Source organism: Boleophthalmus pectinirostris, unplaced genomic scaffold (genome assembly GCF_026225935.1).
Source record: "Boleophthalmus pectinirostris isolate CB_2022bp ecotype Guang Dong unplaced genomic scaffold, ASM2622593v1 HiC_scaffold_1, whole genome shotgun sequence".
Taxonomy (NCBI): Eukaryota; Metazoa; Chordata; class Actinopteri; order Gobiiformes; family Gobiidae; genus Boleophthalmus; species Boleophthalmus pectinirostris.
Window position 1 is genome coordinate 24,117,865 of NW_026570970.1, and position 22,519 is coordinate 24,140,383.

The 22,519-nt window shown below is 38.2% G+C and overlaps 1 protein-coding gene across 1 annotated transcript in view; it reads right to left on the reverse strand.

The window, feature by feature from the left end:
- Window positions 1-440: 440 nt before the first annotated feature.
- LOC110156080 (E3 ubiquitin-protein ligase SH3RF3) overlaps window positions 441-22,519 on the reverse strand; it is a 108,612-nt gene continuing 86,533 nt past the window's right edge. The window contains exons 6-11 of the mRNA XM_020920264.2: window positions 21,474-21,644; window positions 13,159-13,400; window positions 7,615-7,931; window positions 1,961-2,146; window positions 1,005-1,177; window positions 441-609 (exon numbers count right to left, since the gene is read on the reverse strand). Coding sequence (XP_020775923.2) covers window positions 441-609; window positions 1,005-1,177; window positions 1,961-2,146; window positions 7,615-7,931; window positions 13,159-13,400; window positions 21,474-21,644 — 1,258 coding nt within the window. The remainder of the gene's footprint in view (window positions 610-1,004; window positions 1,178-1,960; window positions 2,147-7,614; window positions 7,932-13,158; window positions 13,401-21,473; window positions 21,645-22,519) is intronic.

Here is a 22,519-nt window from a genome sequence, read left to right on the forward strand (position 1 = left end):
AAGCCATGTCAGAGTGTAGTACATCCAAGATTTATAAAAAAAAAAAATATGTTTGACCATTTCAGTTTAGGACACTATGTGACCCTAAGGGACAAATCCTTGGTTTTAGATCAAGGACGTTAAAAAGATAAGGCATACCTAACTACATACATTTATTTTTTGGTCTTTTATAGCCTTGTACACAAACCCAGTGGTGTGCAAAATTATTATTATATTAGACATTATTTCAATGTGTCTCAATAGAAACCTGCTTTATTTTGTCTAACTTGGCAACAGTAACCTTGGAAGGGTGAGTCAGAATTAACATCTCTGTAAAGTCCAGCATTTTGCACTTTTCTCACTACCATTCCAAACTGCATTTCCAGAAACCAGCCCTGATCCCGCATGAGCACTGGTCTAATTGTTGTCCTCTGAGTGAGTCATTGTCCGCACTGTTCACTTCAGAAACTCTCCACAAAGCTGCCAGGGAACAGGCCTGTCTGCCCATTCCTCTGCAGAGTGCCTTTGTACCAACCATCCTCACGTTTCTTATGCACAAAAACCACGTCGCCCTCCCGCAGCTCGATCTCCGCCTCACTCTGGGGAGGATATGGGACCACCACACGATACCTGCCAAAAGACAATCAAAACAAAAAGTCTTTTAGCAAATTCAAATGGGCCCAACATGGAGCCCTGTGGAACTCTTTTTAACCAATGACATGTCTGTGTAAAGATAAAAGTATATTTTGGCAGTTAAAACTTTACAATAAATTTAAAGCATACTTTTTATTGCACACAAAGCATGTAGTTCACTGTGTTCAAAAAGGGCACTTAGATAACTAATGAGGTAACCACAATTTCTATAAGACTAATGTAATCATGCCCAAAATGATGTGTAATTATGTAGATATAAAGACACTCATGGTTTCTAACTTCTTGTTTTATTTTGATGACTTTTCTTCATTAAAATGATAAAATATTTTGCTTTAAATTGTTAGTCACTATAGCAACAATACTGCACCCACCTCTCTCTGGACAGGGGTTTGGGCTCTGGCCGCAGCACCATTAGAGCGTTGCCGGTGCGCGCTGCTGGGGGCGACATGGGGAAATTCGTATCCAAGGACCCAGACTTCCTGTGCAGTGGCTCCAGACCAATGGCCCCGATGTCAGTTTCAATAGGACAAGAGCCGGCCCTGCCCTGCCGGTACATAGCAGGGTGAGGATCATTGTGAAAAGAAATTTGTCATTTCATAATTGTCTATTTTAAATATAATTGAATCAATCATTCCTTGAGGGTGCACTGTGCAAATTTTCAGTGAATGAACTGCTTGTCTCTATGGAGGTGTCATTGCTTTCCCTGAAATATTCCTCAGTAGGACAATAATTCTACATCTATGGTGACAAACATGCAGCACCACCAGGACAAGCTACAGGACAGATCTGTGGAGAGGCAAGCCCAATGATAGTAATAATGCATGTTTGTAAGGAAATTTTTGTTGAAAAAAAAAAACCAAACAAACCCTGCAATTGAATAAATGCAAGATAGATATGTTAAATGCTAAACTGTGAAATATTCCAGGGGCAGTAATAGCAGGTAATGGACTCACCATCAGAAATGTTACATAGTGCACCTTTAATTATAAGAACATGCTTGCATTATATAATTAGTGACTTCAGTAAAATTACTTCCAGAACTTAATTTGAAAATCTGAAATTACTGGAGTACTTTTGGACTTGTGTGATGGACTAGGATTAAACTAAAGCCATTAATGTAAAGCACATTTTACAACCATTTATCTTAAATATGTAACAAAGCCTCTCAAAACAATTTCCATGTCCTTTACCCCCAGAAATCAATGGAAAACAAACAAAAAGCATTTTCCTCCTTTACATCCATGTGAGACACAGTTACTTGTAAAAGTGTATTGTGATAGCTGTACTCACAATGAATAATATATTTGATGAATTCTGACATTCTCACCTGTGAGGCCATGGGACAGGAGCCTGAGCGTGGGTGGTAGTGGTGAGGGTGTGGGTGGGATGGGTCTGTTGCCACGGCGCCCAGCGAGGGGACATGGGTCGGTGGCGACGAGGGAGGGGAGCGAGGTTTCTTCTTAGCTGCTGCTCCGGACAAGAGTTTTAGCAAACCACCAGCTTTTCTCTCTTTCTGTGGACAGACAGGAAAATGTTACTGAGTTGATTACACATATATTTATCAGCCATTATTTACCCTTGTATGTGAAAAATGTATAAATAACACATGAAACCTTGAAATTATTGATTTGTTAGCAACTACAAATTATTATCAATTATTTGCTTCAAACTTTTCACTTCTAGGAGTTCCACCAACTGAGATGACACAAGAGTGCCGTAATGTTGATATTGTTCTAAATATGATTGACTATGATTTTAACTGTGATTCATAGTGACTTGTGCAGCTTTCTTTTACAGAAAGCTCTAGAAATATCAACCCAATATTTTAGAAAAGACAATGTAAGATTTTGTCTTCATGCTTCATTAATTGCAATGTCCCATGGTGGTACTTTAATCTGTTACAACATAATAAACGTGTTTTGTTTCTTGTCACGCTCTTGGGCCGAACACTGCCTCCGATCAATACTCATCTCACTTTTTATTGACGCCTGAAGGTTTGGATCTACTGCTTCATAGATAAAGTTGTCATCACCACTGCAGGAGGCTCAAAAACAATTTAAAATCTAAGGAAGACTATTATAATTAAGTGTTTTTTCTCACTATAGGAAGCAATTATAGCTATGGAAAATACTATATTAGGCATCCATGAGAATTGTAATGTAAATTTATTGTAATGTTATATTCTTCTACATAATTATGTAAATAATGGCTTAAATAATGGTGGAGTATTAGTTACATATTTGTCTCATGAAAATGTTATTGCTTTTCCACAGTATTGTATGCTCTAGACAGGTGTCTTAATAACCAAAAAAATGTTTGGTTTGGTGATGTCATTTACTTGTCTCCATGGAGCTAAGCTCGACCTTAAAACAAACATAGTGCCCCTTTTTGTTCTGATGGTCTCCTTTTGTGTCAGAAATTGTGCAGTACAAATTTATACCAAAAAAGTGTTTTTCTTAACTTATAAACCATACCTTATAACTTATGCTACTATCAAATCAAAATGGGAAAAACCTCAGACCAAGACAGAACCCTTTATAATGTATGTGCTGTTAATAAGTAAACATCACACTTTGTCCTTAGTATCTCCTCTTATCCCTGACCTTCTCTGTTGCCAGCTGCTGCCTGTAACAGGGCCTAGCAGCTCTGCACCAGCTGGTACATGACTCCAGTAACATTGACATGGATTCTGGATAAACTCTGCACTTTTTTACTACTGAGGAGGATGCTAATTTGAAACTGCTGCCCTCCAGCAAATCAATGTTACAACTATATCAGGCTTAGTAAACAGCCTCAGTTCTGCTCTGAATCTTACATCAAACATTATGGTAATCGCAGAGGCACACAGGGTGGATCTTGTTATGTGATGTGGTGTCATAGTTTGAGCAAACACTGTATTTACATCTTGCCTGTGCATTTGTGTGACTGTGTGAGTAGTACGAGGAGCTGTAGGCACAGAATGTCAGTGTCTAACCACAACCGAATGATTGATTGAATAATGTAGCAGGTTATAAAAAGACTTTGAGATTCTAAACAGAATACATATTCACACAATATTTAAAGATAGGGAGTGTAAGATGCGCATCTTAAATTTCATAAAAATTTTGTCCCCAAATACAAAGTAGACCTGTTCAAATCAAGGTGCCAGTGCAGGCTCTGCAGCTCAGTGAGTGGTTTCTGGAGGTTCTAAGTTTTCACATGAGGTATGTACGTTATGATTATGATTCTTTTGTTTTTTACCAGGAAAAGGACAAGCCTTGCCTTTAAAATGGCATTAGAGTGATGGTTTGACTCTTTTTAGATATACCATTGGGCAAGGCAATTTCTCAACCTGTCATCATTGTCTTTTTGGTACATACTGTAACTTGTACTGGCCTTCTAAAAAAACTAACATCTACTGCAACCAAGGGAGCAACTGTTTTTTTTTTTTATTAACCTTTCAATCTATGCTTTGGTCAGTAGCTCTGTTCATTCAATATGAATCTTTATATTTATATCTTTTATCATCTGAGCTCTGATCCACAGTTTTCTTACAACACAGAAATACTGCAGTGCTTCTTAAAGATTCGATGAAGGTCAAGTTAAAAAGAGAAACATTAAGGATTCATAGTTTATTGACTGGTCTGATAGAGGGAGAGGTGGGCTGAGAAAAGTGCTGTGCAAAGCAGGGGAGACTATAAAACCACTGCATACAGGGACACACACACACACACACACGCACACACGCACGCACGCACGCACGCACGCACGCACGCACACACACACACACACACACACACACACACACACACACACACACACACACACACACACACACACACACACACACACACACGCACACACACAAAACGTACAGACCAGAATAAGAGCTAAAAGATATTCATTTTTGCTACTGACAAAAAGGATTTTGATATATATCTTTCAAGGTTTCGAAAGACTTTGGTGAGGATAAAAGGGTAGAAATATATGATAATGTGCATGAATCAAAGCTGAACAAAATGATGAGCACTTAAATGAAGAAAGTACAGTTGGGGTGGAAAATGTCACAGAAAAGCCACCTCTCTTTTCATCTACAGGCTTAGAGTAGGCTTACACCTCCCCGGTGATGTGCTTTGATAGGCTGAAAGTTGTGACCAAGATTGCCACCAGAGGGCAGTGTGCATTAAGGAATACATAGATAAAGATATAGTGGCAGTATGCTATTCACATGAGACTAAATAAATACAAGTGCACCTGGAAACAATAGTTTATTAGAAATTTTACAATACTGAACCAGTGGGAAAAGCTACATGTTTTGATGTATGTTACTGCATAGTGTAAAATTTTAATACTAAAATTGTGAATTGTATATTACTGACTGATTCATCACTTGGTTGAGGGACCTTGGTGAGTCACAGGTGCACTCGATATATTTATAGTTTTATTCAGATTATTTGAAGTTTTAATACTTATTTATTCACTTCTGAATCAATCACGATTATCAAACAGGTTTGAATATATAAGCAAATAGTGATTTGCATAATGAATTGATAATAAAAGCTATACAGTATTAGTAGTAGTAGCATTTTGCTCTATTTGGTTGGATGTATTTCTACAAAACTGTACAGCTCATGTACCATAAATTCAGCCAGAAATACAGATTAATGAAAGCTATACATCCTTTAAAAAATTAAATCATTTATAGAATGTCCAAGTTAAAAAAAACAAGACTGACCATGTTGTATTTTGGTCAACTGAAGATGTTTTAAATGTGCTATATGCATACATTTAACTTGAATTAGCTACTTTCTTTACTACTCCATCTCAATACAGCATGCTAACGAACTACTAACTATACATATCTACATTGCTTTGAGTGCTATCATTCCAGCATATTTGAATTTTCATGTCTTGTATGCAGTCCACATTTGATAGTCATTTCATTTGGAAGTTGCCCCTTGTTATATGAAGACATCTTGGAGATGATCTGCAAACATGTCCGTTGTGGTATGTGTCTGTAATGCTGGATGTACAGACAGTGTGACCGAGAATTCAGTGGAGATTATTCCAACTATGTAAAAGCTAGACCGTTATCTGAGCAGTTTTATCATCGTCATACTTTGTAACATGGATCTAGACTGCGAGGCATCTGAGTGACATAAATATTTCACATTTAGACAAAAATGGATTATAGCTTCACTAATGGGTTTATCACAGTTTAAATTTTTGGGTTGCTTGTTGATCTGCCTGCTGTTTGAGTCATTTTGTTTTGTTTAGTTTTGCCCCGGTACAGAGCGGTTCGCGAATCAGAATTAATGACACGCTGTTGTTGCATGACGGCAGAACTCTGCTCTAATCTCATAAAGTTGTGAAAAGTGCTTATAAACTTGATATGGTCAATAATTAGGAAGCTAGGGATGTGTTAGGAAAGTGAGGAATAAGTTTGCTGCAATTTATTTAAAAAAATTACTAGTTCAGTTTTTATGTGAAGAAAATACTAAAAACTAAAGAATAAGTGATCACTTTTTGAATACACATCTGAGAATGGTGTCTCACTAACCCTAACTCTAGAACTGTGACATAGGATCAGAGAGTTATACATTTTGAGGTTAGATATTGCTGTTTATGAAAACATTTCCTGAAAGATACTAGCAACAAATCAAGTACACACAAAAATATTAAAATAGGTTTAGGTTACATTAATCTAGCTAAATAACAAGACATTATATAAACATAAACATAAACAGCCTAATTACTGTAAACAACATATGACAAACAATGTACAATTTTAAGTGTTTCTAATAAGCAGAACTCGTATGATTGTTTGAGTGGGCCATGGTAAACAGGACTGCTGCTCCATAGTCAATGAGCTGTTTGTCAGTTGGCCATGTACTTAGATTAGCTGTCCCACACACTGCAGCCAACACAGCAACAAATGGAGCAGAGACAGATGCCATCCTTTAGTGTCAGTGCTTCCTGATTTACCATCTTTAGCTCAGAGCTCCACCAAGATAGAAAAATACGTCATACCAAACCCTGTCATAAGGAGAAGGGGAGGAATCTGTCCTAGCAAGGCGTCAACACACCTAGCTTTCACCTGCCGTGGTGCTAGAGGCAATTAGACTGGTTCTGACACAGACAGAATTTGATTATAGTCTGCTATGCCATGTATTGTTCTCGTGGGTATGCACTGCAGCAGAAAAGGTCAAATATTTTGGTAGTTAAATAAGGATTTTCATGTATCTACACTGGAATCAGCGCAAGCATTGGGATTAATTAGTTGATCCAATTAGCTGCACACCATCCCCTCGAATTCCGACCGTCTCTGTGCATAAATGGGCAATGATAGCTGTAGGAGAGAGTCTGAGTATTTGTCTGTGCCTGTAATAGAATCCAGGCCTTACTTTTATAGATAGTAGACATTTCACCAAAATAGCCAGATGAAGCTCTAGTGCTACTTATTGTCAGTGTTATTAAAGGGTGGCAGTAACACAGTTGGAAGAGCATTTTCCCACTAAAGCAAGGATCGCTGGTACCTTTTAAGAACGCTCTTTCATTGATGTAAGGTCTTTATACTTTAATACAATATATGTGGCCATCTATGGCGGCTTTAAAAGAGGTGTGCAACTGGATAACAATAGGCATTAGAATAACACAGACTCTCTCTATCAGGTCAACAAAAAACACACTTTTCAGGTGGAGGATCTGCCACCTCTTTTTCTCCTTTGAGATGATATTGCTCAGCCTTTAATATTTCACAGTATGGCATTAAACTTGTCTATCTTCATAGTGATGACAAGTAGTGCTATCCAGCCAACTTACAGGTCAGAGCTATGGAGAGGATACCACGCTCACAATAAGAATGCATGTTGTCAAGGTATTTTTGAGCACAATGCCAAAGCGGTGTAGTCTAAGCAGTAACACCTCCATGAAGACAAGCTGGTAATAGAACCACACAAGAAAAGTTATACAGTGCACCTATAACGCCTAATTAAGACATACCTTCTCTACCTTGGGTGCGAGTCCTCCTTGTATAGTCACATGGGAGGGTCCCGGTGACGGCGGCTGTACCGGACTGCCGGGTTCACTGTGGAGGAGAGCGGCTGACACGTTTGGAGGGGTGAGGCAGGAGAGAGGAGAGGAAAGGGTGAGCAGAGGTCTGGAAGCGGGGGAGGAGAGCGGAGAGGGTCCCAGACTAGGACCAGGGGACACCATGGAGAGGGGGCGACCGGACTGACGGGAGGGGGAGCAGCTCTGAGGGCGCAGGGGGGAGACGGCTACAGAGGGACGCTCTGGGCTGCCTGCTGGAGGACTGTGGACTGAAACACACATAATATAACAGGTCAGGAAGCACAGGTAAAATAGACATGCTACATAAGTGTTTCCTGTTTACAGGCTGGGTTTTCTTTAGGTTGGAGCTAAGCACTAAATACACTTTTTTTTGCTACTAAACTGTGTATATGATATTGCAATAGTATTATCCACTATTCTAGCCATTCTTTGCCAATTTCAGTGCAAACTAAAAGTTACTACAAAAACAGCTAAATCGAAGTTTGTGCTGCCTGCAGTGGCCTCTGCAATTTCAGGTGTTTCTGATTTCTGATTACAAACACCTCACTGTAGGGGTGGAGTTTGAAGTGTGGATACCTGTTAGGCCAATCAGACTGTTGCTTTTACCTCTACACCCAGCCCCTCCTCTTCTCTTTTTGCTTCTCTATTCACCTTATTCCGGAAGTTGCAGTATGCGCAGTCACCATCATTCGGGTTGTCCTATTTTGTATGGGGCTGCTGATCTTGACAGCAACTAAGTTCAATACAGACTATAAAGCCGTTTTAAAGCCCCCCAGTGAATTGGCGTAGTGTTGTCTTGTTGGTGCACATGAACATTTTACATGAATGAAGCTACTTTATGTCATATTTAATCGTAAAAACTTTTCCCAATTTCTCCATTGAAATTAATGGGATTCCCATTTAACCAGAATTGCCACCAGGAGAAAGCACGGTTTAGGAGCCTTTAGAGACAAAAGTGGATGGGGCTGAATAAGGTGAATAGTCCACAGTGACTGCGCAGTTTAGCAGCTCTAGCTGAAATGTAGTTGTGGGTGTAGAGTTTAGGTGTGTAGTCCAGCTTTAAGCATTTTCCTTACACGCATTAAAGCTGAGGTATCAGAGTTTTTTGTAAATGAGTAAATTATATGTTTTCCCGTCATCAAGTACATTATAAAAAAGCAGCTGTCTGCATCACATAGTAACATATTTTATCAACTGCAAACCCAGAAGTAAGAGCTATAAGTGCTAGCATTTATTGCATATTGACACTTCACCCGTTTCACTTAACCATATAAAAAGCAGTTGTAAAGCTGTACATCATGCATTTGAATATTATCTGTGTGCCAAAGGTTTGTGAGAGCTATAAGATAAATTTAAATACCTACATCTTAGCTTTGCAGTTTGAAAATCAGGTACTGCTGCTTAAAGTGAATAAAAATACACTAAAATCAAATAAGATCAAATGTTATCCATAGACTAGTGGTAGAGTGATTTCCAGTCAATGAACTTTAGGCTCTGTGACCCCCTTTGCACTTGCCATTTTATGCACTAACCATTGTATCCCAAACTCAAGCCCGAATTGGAAGCATTTGATATTACAGCAATGTATACATTTCTAAGTCAAAATAACCCATTATACACAATTTTTAAGCCTAATAACAAAAGTGATTTGAAGTCATATTATTGATTCAACTATAACAGCAGATCCAACATTGGATGTACTGTATATCTGAGAAAAAAATTACAAGGAAGCTTGTATCTGAGGTGTACCAAATGAATACTCTGTTAAAACAGTGAATGATAGAGAATGAGAAGTCAGCAGATGGCCATGAATCTAAAGACACTCTGAGCTCACATTATGTAGTACAAAATGTCATCTTGTCCAGACATCACTTGAAATGATTAGATTTTAAATTAAACTCTTTAAGCATAAAATGGTATGCTTTTAACTTTAAAACATTAAAGTTGCCTACACTTTTATTTGAAAAGAAAGAGAATTTCAAAAGTTACTGGTAATAACTAAGACAGTTGCAATAGTTATGGAGGTCCATCTCAAGACGATACAAACCTTAAAAAAAAAAAAAATGTGGCAAGATGTTTTGTGATATTTAAATGAGCACTATGTAACCTATCTACTTTTTCCATCTTGTTTCCATGGATTGTTCCAGAGTGGCTATAAACGTGCATATCTCGATAGAGACAGACAAGTGACACCACTAGGCCTAGTTAGATCTTAGATCTCTGGAGAAATTAGTTCACTCACAGTGAAAATGCAAGTTTTTCAAAAGTGATAAGCCAGTTGCATAAATGTCAGCTTCATATGTCTAAAGCCATACTGTGGAAGATTCCAGCCAGAGCAATAATATCATCATGTAGACAAACCCCTTACTGAGAAAGTTACATAGTGCACCTTGAAAGACTACGACATTCAGTCTATAAGTCTGAAATGAATTGTGGTAATATATACTAAAAGAAACTAACAAAATTCCATAAATAAGTCAACCACCTCCTCTCCTAAACTGAAGGCAGAAATGACTGACGTTTAAAAGTTTCAGTCTTACGGCAAATAATGCAGTTATGTCAGCATCTTAGTGTGACATTTTGACTCCAAGCTCAAGCTCTCAACACACTAACACAGTGTGAAATAGCAGAAGTATCATGTTCTCTCATTCCCACTGGCACCTAATCCTTTTTTATTATAAACACCAACAAACAGTAACCACACAAGTCTAAACTAACCTCTGAAGAAACCTAAACTTACTGTCCTGCGCTTGGCATACTTGTCTGAGTCTTTTAATCCCCACTGTACAAGCAGTACAAGAGAGGATAAAAACATACTCCCACATAGGCACTCTCTCTATATACACAACATTACAGCCACCTGCTTCACTCTAGTCCAGAGAAATCCCATGGAGATACTTGTGGTCATGTGACAACAACCAAATGCCAAAACTATGCGCATACTTGATTTTGTAATGGGATCCAGATGCATATGTGTGTGTGTGTATGCGTGTGTGTATTTGTGTGAGAAAAGAGAGAAAGGGAAAGAGGTCGGTGGTGCTCTGTCATTACGCCTCCATAAAACAAAATGGCAGTGATGTCATTCAGCTGAGTGTGTTGTGTGTCTATGTGTGTCTAAGTGTGTCTATGTGGGTCTGTGGTAATGCACATTTGTACTAGAGCTGTGAGTCTCAAGCTTTTCACACCATGTAACACCACGGAAAATACACCATTTGGATTAAAAGTGTGATTTAAAATGGATTTATATTAGCATTAACACTAAAACTGTTACAAGGAGTAAGTCTAAATCTGCACAGACAAATCCAGCAATAAACCTGGACTAAACTAAGTCTAAATAAGTTCAAAAATAGCAATATCTAGGACTATGCTGGTTAGAACTAGGTCTACCCCAGGGCTAAACCAGCTCCAAACCACGGAAAAATCTAAGACCATACCAGAACTAAATCAGGACTATAAGTCTAAACTAGGACCAAACTCACGAAGAATAACCAGCACTAAAACAGAACTACACCAAGATTAAACTAGATGTAAAACAAGACAGTCTAGGACTAAACCAGGACTGAGCCAGGTCTTAACTGTGTCTATACCATTATTAAACGAGGAGAATCCATAACTAGCAGTGGTCTACATAAATGTAATAATGCCCTATATTCAGGACTTTCAACTGGCCTAAAGTAAGACAAATTTAGAACTAAAACAAAACTTATTATTATTTTTTAAACAATGTATATCAATGAACACCTGTGCAACTGTAAATATGCAAAGAGCAAATGCTAGTTTCCATCCACACAAAATCTAACAATTATGCAAAGGACTAAACAAGAATGACTAAAACATTAACAAAACACAAAAACACAAAAACAAATACAAGAGTAAACTGGACTAAATCGTAACTTAAACTACAAATGCTGCCTGTACTAGAGTGCCTGTGTTTTCCTTGGCAGTACTTCTCTAGTCTTGAGAAAAAACTTCAATGTTTTTCTCCAACAAAACTGCAAAGAAAAAAGCAGAGAAATGGGTTCTGTGGAGATGAATAGGCCCTGAGTGGAGAACAAGGTTGATATGATCTCAGTCTTGCAGAAAACAGAGAAGTGTGTTTGTGTGTGTGTATGTGTGTGTGTGTGTGTGTAGGGGGAGAGAGAGTGAGAGAGACAGTGAGATAGTGGCAGAGAGGGAGAGAGAGAGAGAGAGAGGGAGAGAAAGAGAGAGATGATCAGGGACAAGCTGTACTACAACATAAACAGTGTTCAAATGTTGTGACCGTAACTGATGTTGCTTCATTTGAACTTGTACATCTATCCAGCTATAAGCCGTTTTCTACACAGAATTGAATAAAGACAAGTGACAACATACAGTTTACAATTAAAATGATGTTTTACGCCTGTTGGATCTGTAATCCCAAATGTGTCATCATCAATAAAGTCTTTGTAATGTTTCCTGTTTATGAATTATATAAATCGTACTCACAATAAATTTATACCCTTATTTGGAAGATTATAACATTTAGTTTGTTCCATTTCGGCTCATTTTAAGCATCGTGACATAGTTATAATAAAAACAGTGGTCAGCTTCCACCAGCAATCTGACCAGAACTGAAGAAGCCGCTTGGATGAGCAGCGAAACATCTTCAATCTAAAACTTTTGTCCAGTTGACAGAATTGAATTTTTCTTTTGCTATAGTATATCTAACGGATAGATAGATAGACAGATATACAGCACAGGGTTACACAGTAAATACATTTTAGGTATTGTATTTAGATTCATGCTGTGTTGGAAAAGTGACAGACACCTCACCTGGCGTGAACTTATCATAATTTTTTTTTTTTTGTGTTTTACTTTTTATCATTCCCCAGAGACACATATAAACAATCATCTGTCCCCTCGGATAGATCTATTTGTGATGCAGTGTCTCCTGACAGCTGCTTGTCATTCATACAGGTATCACCGCAAGTTCACTATTCACTATAATGCATTCTGATTGTAGATGCTTATAGTCACATGTCTTTCTAGTGAGCACTGATTCTAAAACAGAGTACTATTTAAAGGGACACTGTGTAACTTTTATGGTGGTGAGTCAGCCATTTTCACCATGGAGATGTTATTGCATTGTCTTTAATATTCAACAGTATTGCTCTTTCATTATTCAAATTAAGAAAGATGATGACAGAAAGTCTCCTGAAAAAATATCTTTTCTTTCAATTCATATTGTTTGTATGTCTTTCAAATAAACGCCTAGGAAGTGGTCTGTACTATCACAAAGGTAGCAGCCTAGTTTTTCTTATATTATGTGTTTTGTTTTAAAAAGCTACAACACCAGTATATCTGTCTACATTTAGACCACAAACGATTACACCATTACATTGTTAATGTTTAATGCCACTTGAATGTGCATCTATAAATAGCTGTAAAAATGCTTAGATATCAAATCCTTTGTATCAGTCCTGTACTACTGTGAGGGTATAGATTTCTGCTTACCCAGCTGCATGGAGGTGCGTTGGTTAACCGTGTGCTGACCGGACCGGAGGCAATTCTTAAGCTGTGCGGCTGCACTTTGAGGCGATGAGGCAGGACTGGTGTGGTTTACGGAGTTTATGAGAGGTGTGGACGGTCGAGACGAAGAGGGACCAGGGGACGAAGGGTCAGAGACTTTACTGCTGCTGCTGCCCCCAACTGGGCTGGACAAACAGCTCCGAGAGGAACCCACTCCAAATGGTGCCCTACAGGAGAGACAGAAAGATTATACTTCTGAGTTAAGAGTCATAGGATTCTATGTGGGAATCAGGCAAAATGCGGATTGCTCATATGTCATTATGATGTGGTTGGATGTAGTAGCTTGAAAGTTGAAATAAGAGGCATGACACTGGAGTTCTAATGCATGAGACGATTATTGACCATCAGTACTGGCTCAGCACCTGGAAATATGAACCCCTCAAGATACTGCCTTGTGCATTTCAAGTGTAGTCCAGTCCAGTCTGGCTATGCTTATGCTGTAGGGAGTATTATATCTCTGATGACGTAGGCCAAGATCACAAGGACTGAGCTGACAGTGAGTGCACTTGGTAAAGCAAAGCTGAAATTTCTTTATCACTCAGTAATTTATCATCAGGTCGAGGTATTTATTTTTGGACAATTCTTTGTAAACTACTACTAATGCTTTTCATGTTTTTAATCAGAATGAACTTCAACTTTTTTTTTTAAGTACTGAAATATGTTATGCTTAATGGTGTATTCTTAAACCTAGGTCAAGGCTCTGTTCCAATATTTTTCATTAAATAAAATTTGTATTTTGAACCAGTGACCTCCAAAAAGGTTAGACTTAGTAGTTTAATAAAATATATATTCTGTCTAAACCAAACTAAATATAAAACACCTCCACTTGTACCTGTGAATCTCTCCTAGAGTCTAATCACACCTGCTCACCTGCACCACTTGCACTTCTGTCAGAGTGAATGACTCCTGTGATGTTATCTAAGGCGCAATAGGTTCTGCTCTGTGTCCTACTGTAACATACATGAAGCAGGCACACTCATGTTTCAGCCAAAAGACTGCTGAACGAACAGAACAGAGCACAGCCATATTATTGACTCACTGGTATTCACAGTCTTATGGCTCCCTATCGACTTCCCATCACACACCAGGAGTTATGGCCCTCACTGTGAATGGGAGCATCCAACAGCAAGACGCAGCACACAGACAATGCTCATTCACTTGTACTGCTGCTGAGAGTAATAGAAAAACTAATAGGAAACTTGCGTTGGATCAATTTTAAGTACGTCTAAAGGAGCAGACAAATGCAGAGTTGAGATGGTGGGTTCGAATTGTTGGTCTTGGTTCAGATATCCTCACATTTATAAGGCCATAAGCAGTGTGAGTTTATAGGGAAGACTAGTGTAGGAAGACAAAGCCACAACAAAGTTAACATGGCCAAATAGAAAAGATATAAGAATAACACAGTGCATGTCAGCAGTTGCGTATATTTATAATTTCCAAAAGTAGGAATATTAAATGATAACAAGTTTCACACCAATTATTCATTCATAGAGTAGCGTAGCGAGTAGTGTGTGAAAGAGAAAAATATAATTTTAACACAACATTTCAAATTAATCTTCATAGAGGTAAGATTTGTTTATACTTATGTATAGTATATATAGTAGGTGTATGTGTATAGTATGTATATGTATAGTAATTAGGGGTGTAAGGATATCCAAGTCTCACGGTACGATATCGCCACAGTATGAATCTCATAGTACGATATTTATTGCGATATCTTGGGAAAGCTCATGATATGGTGGGGAGGCTCACGAATAGAGATGTAACAATATCCAAATCTCAATATACATCTCACGGTACAATATTAATTGCAATATTTTGTGGAGGCTAACAAAACTATGCAACTTTTTCTGCTTAAAATGCCTTGACAAGACTTAATCCAAAGAACTAAGACTTAAAAGTGCTTAGAACTGTTATTTCTTCATGTAGTCTAAACTGAAGTCGAGCAAAGGATCATGGTCTATGTAGTTCAATCTGTCTCTTTTTGGCTATTGCTGCACCATAACTCTTAATTTAAGCAAAGAGACTTGTAATTCGATACATTGTGATGGTCCACGATATTATTGTGAGAACATTGACAATATGATATCATGATCAGTTATTGTTACATCCCTAATAGTAATTCTATCAAATATTGAAAACTGAGGTTGACCATGTTATCATCTAGTTAAGGAGAAAATACTTAAAGGTGCACTATGCAACTTTTCATGTGGAGGGTCCATCAAATGCTTTTCTTCATGGAGATGCTATTGCTTTGTCTGGAATGCTTATTCATCAAACCTTTCTAACTTCATGGAGCTCAAACCAGACCAAATAACAGGTGAGATCTGTGGTGAGACAAGCTCACTCACAGTCAGAATACTTGTTTTTCTTGTTTTTTTTGTTTTTTTTTTTTTTACTATAAAACCACCAGTAATTTAATAAATGTGATTTAGAGGTGTATAATGTCATACTGTGGAACATTCCAGGCAGAGCAGTTACATATCCATAGAAACAAGCAGGTGACGGACCCCCTACGAAAAAGTGACATAGGGCAGCTCTCATAGAAACTCTAAAGAAAAGGAAAAATATTACAACTTAGAATTAATAGATTTTTCAAATGCTATGTTTTCCAGTGAGTTTTTAAAATTGGATCTGATTACATTTTTAAATTTTTTAAATATTTGCAAAGATTACAATCAATCACAACAATTGAAAAAAAAATAAAATAAAATTGGCAAGGTCTGCTAATATTGGGCTATTCCACGATTCCCAGCTCCACCACAGGCAAAGGCAGGAGAACACCAAATGTGGAAGGAAAGAGAGGAGCAGATATGGGAAGGAAGAAGAGAAGGAGACAAAGGAGGTAGGAGAGAAAGAATGATGCTTGGGAGGAAAGGGAAACAGAGGAAGAAGGAAGGAGAGGAGGAGACAAAGGAGGCAAGAGAAAAAGAAGGATGCTTGGGGGGGAGAGAGATGGAGGAAAAAGGAAGGGTAGTTGGAGACAAAGGAGGCAGGAGAGAAAGAAGTATGCTTAGGAGGAAAGGGGAAATAGAGGAAGAAGGAAGGAGAAGAGGAGACGAAGGAGACAGGAGGGAAAGAAGGATGCTTGGGAGGAAAATAGAAATAGAGGAAGAAGAAAAGAGAGGAGGAGACAAAAGAGGGAAGGAGACAGAAGGAAGGAGACAAGAGGAGGGAATGATGAGACATAGGAGAAAATGTCATAAACAGGAATGACCGGCGGAGACATGAGGAAGGAAGAAAGGAAGGAAAGAAAGATAGAAAGATGAGTTAGATACAAGAAAACGAAAGGAGAGAAGGAGATATACAAAGGAGGAGAGATAGGAAATAGGAAGCAGAGAAAGAGACATAGGAGGAAGAAATTAAAAAAAGAGACAGAGGAAGAAAGGAGACTAGGAGATAAAAAAAAAAGATAGAAGTGATAGAGGTAAGGTGGGCGATACAGGTGAATGAAAGAAGACAAAGAATTAAGGGGGAAAGAAGGATGCTTGGGAGGATAGGCGAGATGAAGATACAAGAAGCAGAAAATGAGACACAGGAGGAGTAAAAGGAGATAGGATCCAGGAAGTAGAAAAGGGACATAGAAGGGAAGTAGAGAAGGACATACTGGGGGAAGAAAGGAGAGAAAGAGAGGTAGAAACAAGAAGGGGAAATACAGGTGAAAGAAAAGAGAGAAGGAGACCAGGAAGGAAGGAGAGATAGGAGATAGGAAGGAGAGGAGATGGAAGAGGGATGATAGGAAGGAAGGAAGGAAGGAAGGAGAGGCACACAGGAGGAACGAATGAGAGAGGGAGACACAGAAGGAAAAAAGAAAAGAAAGAAAGGATGGAGAAACATAGGAGGAGGGAAGGAGACATAATAGCAAGGGGAGTTAGACACAGGAGGGTGGGCAGAGGAGAATGCTAGCGTAAAAATAACAAATTGCCTTTCATTTGATTAGTTGCCCAAGCATTTCTCTCTGTCTGTCTCTGTGGCAGGTTGCATAACGACAGTATGTGAAGCAGCCATTGATATCCTTTGGAGGGGGACACCTGCTGTTTTCAGGTTACATCTCCTTCATTCATTTCCTCTTTTCCCTTCACTTCCCGCTCTTTCTCCCCTACAATTTTCTTTTCTTGTCTTTCCCTCCGCTCTCTCTTTTAAGCATTACACATTAAAAGGTATCTAACTTTCTTTCCTGCATGATTCCATAGAAATGCAAAGTTAAAACCATACTTCGGAACATTTTCCATGGCGCATACTATGGCTTTAAATATCATTGTCCTTTTAATATGGTGCATGGCGAGAAGGGAGCAGTGGTTAGTCAATTTGTCTTTATATCTTTAAGGTTTTGTTTTTTATGCTTTTATTATTTCTGTTTTGTTTCTTTTCTAAAAACATAAATATATATTTTTTAATTACCTGAAGCACTGTGGGAAGGGAAGTCTAGACCTCCCTACTCAAACTGCTCAAACTGGCAGAAGTGGAACCAAGTCATTGTTTTGCAAGTCTCAAGTTTTAACCGCCAAGTCCGAGTCAAGTCCCAAGTCAAAGACAGGCAAATCCAAGTCGAGTCTCGGGTCACTCGTCCATAAGTCCAAGTCAATGTTTTACTGTACTGTACTGCATATTACTGTAGTACATTTGAATATCACAGTACTTCAGTTCCATCCAAAGTACCAAACAGAAGTGGGAGGGATGTGTTCCAGTTTGTTCGTGTAAAATTAAGCACTGCATTTATCAACTGTAAAGACAAAATAATTTTCTAAAAACATATATTTTTAGGAGAAGCATCAAGTCACAGGCCTCAAGTCCAAGTCAAGTCCCAAGTAACTAACCTTCAAGTCCAAGTCGAGTTCCAAGTCTTTTTTATCAAGTCAAGTCTCAAGTCCTAAAAATAGTGCCTCAACTCTGACTTGAGTCCAAGTCCCCAACTTGAGTCCAAGTCCCCAACTCTGCAAATTGGTGCCTCTGTGACCCACCCAGCCCTGGATAAACTGTAAGAAAATGGGGAGAAACTGGTGAAATGGTGAAAAGTCATTTTAAACAAATCCCAAATACAACCCAATTCAAACAACCTCCAACACTTTAAAACTTCCTTTCATAGCATTTATCTCCCTCTGTCTTTCTTTTTTCTTGTTTTTCTCTCCCCCATCTCTCTTCTCTCTCCTCTCTATCACTTGTTTCTCCCTGTCATTCTTTCTTCACTTTGAACAGCAACTTCTACCTGCTTCGAATTCCCCAGTCGCCCATTCAGCCTCATTAACCCTCACCAGCTTTGTCTGTGCCACTTCCTTCAACTTATTATTTTGAATATAATTTTTACTTTCCCTAATCCATTTTTGTATCATACCTTGCACATTCACTGCACCACAGAGCAGAATACAGATGAGGTGAGCAGGCTGTGCAAATGTTTTTACTCACACAGCAGTAATGACGGTAATTAAATTGCCAAATATCATTCCTGTACACCATTCTGAGTTTTAATGGCTTTCAATACTAGCATATAAAATGTAATGATGAAAATGATTATGATATTTTGTATTGGGCTGCAGTAAAGTAGAAATTCAAAAGGATATATTTAGTTTATGGTTTCAGATAAATAAGACACAACATTGTAACATACCCGATATATTGCTGCAATTGCAACTATAACGCAATGGTCTTTTTGGACAAAACAATTCAGCAGTAGCTTCTTCAGCATTGTTTTTTAGATCTCTGGGTCCACATGTTTTATTAGAAAGAAGAGCAAACAGTGTATTATGGCAGTAAATAGTGTGGAGGCATTTAGAAACACACATGCACATACGCACAGACACAAATACACACAGTCTGGCATATGTACAATGACTAGAAGAAAGTATTATGTTGAAGTATTGAGTAAGTATTATAATAAAAAACAAATCTAAAAACTACATAAAAACTACTACATAAAGAGCTGAATATCTTTTTTTTAGTTATTTGATTTTGTATATCTCAACATAGAGGCATATTTATTATTTCTTATGATTGTTTTTGGGATAACCACAGCTATAAACCTGGAACACCACATTAGAGCTTTAGTTGAAAATGCCTGTAAGCAGTCTTAAACAATCTAGACATCACAATTTGTGGCCTGTCAACATTTTTCTACAATTTATCTACACGCCTTTTACACGTACTTTTCCTGCTTCAAAATAAACGAGAAGGTCTGTTTACTTGCTGTCTGAAATGTTCAACTCATAAACAGTAACGTAAAAACTATGACCACTGCATTGTATTTCGAACGGCAACAAAGATGTATCCATGGCAGTCTGTTTTGTTCTAGGGCACTCAGGAGGGGAGCATTTGTTTCCCGCAGTGAAAAGCTGCTGATAAAAACCCATTATTTTGTTCCTTGTGATGGCCAGAGGTGAAATCAGTGGGACAGTGGTGTGGAGAGGAGAGTGCTTGGAGAAACTAGAAGAATACGTAATAAGAGCAATGGAGACAGCACTGCCAAGATAGTGTTTTTTATAGTGCACCACAACATGATGACACAATGGTGGAATCACATACATTTGCAAGTATTACCATACTTCTGACAGCTGTGTGTCCAACTGCCAGTAAATTAAATCGAGAAAATGACATTGAGAATTATAGCTACAAAGGAGACAGGCTGGTTTTATACAGCAACCAAACAATATAGAGAAGGTCAGTGCGGTAGAGAAATTATTGTCTGATCTAAATGCATTCATAGCAAAGTAAGGTGAAATGAGGTGCACTACCACTCAATAGTAAGAGTATGAGTGGACTTTTCAGGGAGATGCAGTGTACGTATAATGGAAAAGTTTGAGAGGTGCTGATAGAAGGGCTATAATCAATGTACATATTTTAGATCAAGTTGAACATTTTTTTCTGTATAACTCTAGTGCACTATTAGAAGAGTAGTATGTCTGTCACTTCAGTCTAACATTAAAGGTGCACTATGTTACTTTTCTGGTGGGAGGTCTGCCACCTGCCAGTGTCCATGGAGATGTTTTTCCATAATGTTCAATAATAATCCATTGAAAAAACAAAAATGCGGCTATTTGCTGCACAGGTGTTCCAATCAGTGGGAGCAGGTAGAGGGTGCTCTTGGAAAAAGGATCAAAACTTAAAACACAACAGACTCCAAGCGCTCCAAAGAAGTAAAAATTGCACAAGAAAAAATATAGTTAAACGGCCTTTATTTAAATGACCAAAGCCAATCCATTGAAGTTCAAATATCTTGCTTTTGTTAAATATAAGGTGTTTTTTTTTTTTTTAGTGTGAGTGGGCTTGCCTTTTCACAGATCTGACTCGTAACTTGGTGCCACCTTCTTGTTGGCATGGAGATAGATATGCCTTCCATATGGTGGATGGTTCCATGCAAGTATCAAACCAAGCAGGTCTCAAAATCTCCACATGAAAAAATACATACAGAGCATAATTTTTATTGAGCCGGATTTTTGTCATACTCTTCACACGGTGAAAGTTATAATGGATAAGCTATGTCCTTAATGAGGCATCACCAGTGTCATGGCTGCAGTTGTATATTTTAGGTGGAATACTAATACAGGTACAAGTGTAGGCAAATTGTTGACAAAACCTTAACAGACGTTGAAACCTGATTTGTCTGTGCCGGAATGAGACTTAGCGACATTGGCTGTACTGTGCTCCGGCAGCCTCAGTGATATTGATGATAACTGATGGAGGGAAAATAGCCTTGGGTCTCCTCAATAGCTACGGCCAGTGCAATTCTGTCTCATATCTGTCTACGCGTCAACAGAAAACCTGCTTGTGCGACTTGATAAGTGAAGTGTCCAATGAAATAAAACCATTTTAGTATCAGCTGTGTCTTGTATCTTTGGACAAATTGGGCCACTCTGTCCTCGTCTTTTATAGATGCTATTTGTATTGAATCCCAAGGTTTTTTGTAGAGATTTTAAATGTGTTTATTTTTCAGATGTTTCTATTACTTAATGGTTCTATAATCATGCTTTTAACCCATTTGAGCAACTCCTTACATTTACATTATATTTTAATCTGCTCGACCATAAAGTCTGAAGTGTTCTAATCTTGTTCAAAAAATTACGCACATTAGGTCTGCAAATATCAGATTATCAGTTTTACAGCAAGACCTGAGAAAGTTATGGTTTTATGTGCCACTAAAATAACCATTAGTTGCAATTGAGATCTTTCCTTACCCCATTGGCCTTTTTATTATCTTACCATTTGAATAATTTGTTTTTATCTTGTTGCTTAGTTCTCATTCAGCCCACCTGGACACTGGAGTCACGTAGTTCCCAGGAAACACTCCAGACGCGGCAGTTCGGAGCGAGGTGCCTTTGAACCAGCCGTCTTGGCACTTCTCCGTGACGCGATACATTTCACCTTTTCTCAGCTCCAGCTCGTCTGCCTTCTGGGGTTTGTAGGCGTAGAGGGCCAGGTATCTGAAGGGAGAAAGACCAGTCAAAATACTACTATGTGTGTGATAAATATTTATAAAGCAGCATTTTTCAACATTTTTACCAAAAAAAAAAAGAAAAAAAAAAAAGTGGTCTTGTTTGGGGGAGTGTACAGTGGCGAGGATCAAAGGATGAAAGCCTCCATAGTGTGCTACAGAGTTTCTTTTAGTACAACTTCCCTTATTTTGATGTACAACGTGTTTGTAAAGGCAACGAAAAGAGCTGTCTGGTCCGCCTATGGATACAACCTCTCTACCAAAGTGATTCATCTTTATACCAATAAAATATACTGGATTACCATGATACATACGACAACTTACCCAGTAGTAGGATGCAAATAACTGAGTTTTGCAAGTGCCTCTTTTCTAATTGTCACTTATATTATTGGGTCTTTTTAATCATGAGGCCAATCAGAAAAAGTATGTAGTTTGGAGCAAAGTTCAGATTTTAGAGGAAGAAATTTCACTGTTTGTGCTAAATGGTAATGCATAGTCAATATTGTTTCTTTTCAGGATTAAAAAAAAAAAAATCCCCACCTTTCTTTTGCATTCTTCAGACATTTTACATTACACCATATAAACTATTTACATGCGAAGACAATGAGTAGCAGTTAAATTCAGTTACCAAATACAGTCAAATAAAAGAATAGTAATCAATAAGTCTTATAGTCTAACCCTACCCATTAGTGATACTGAATACTGTAAAATGCCAGCACATTTAGCATTAAAATACAGCCCTGACTAACACTGAGAGCACATTCTATAAGGGACTACTTCAAACATCAAGTCAACTGTAGCTCAAAATGTGTTATACAGTCAGAGTGAGACACTATATTTTCCAGCTCTATCTAAGAAACTAAA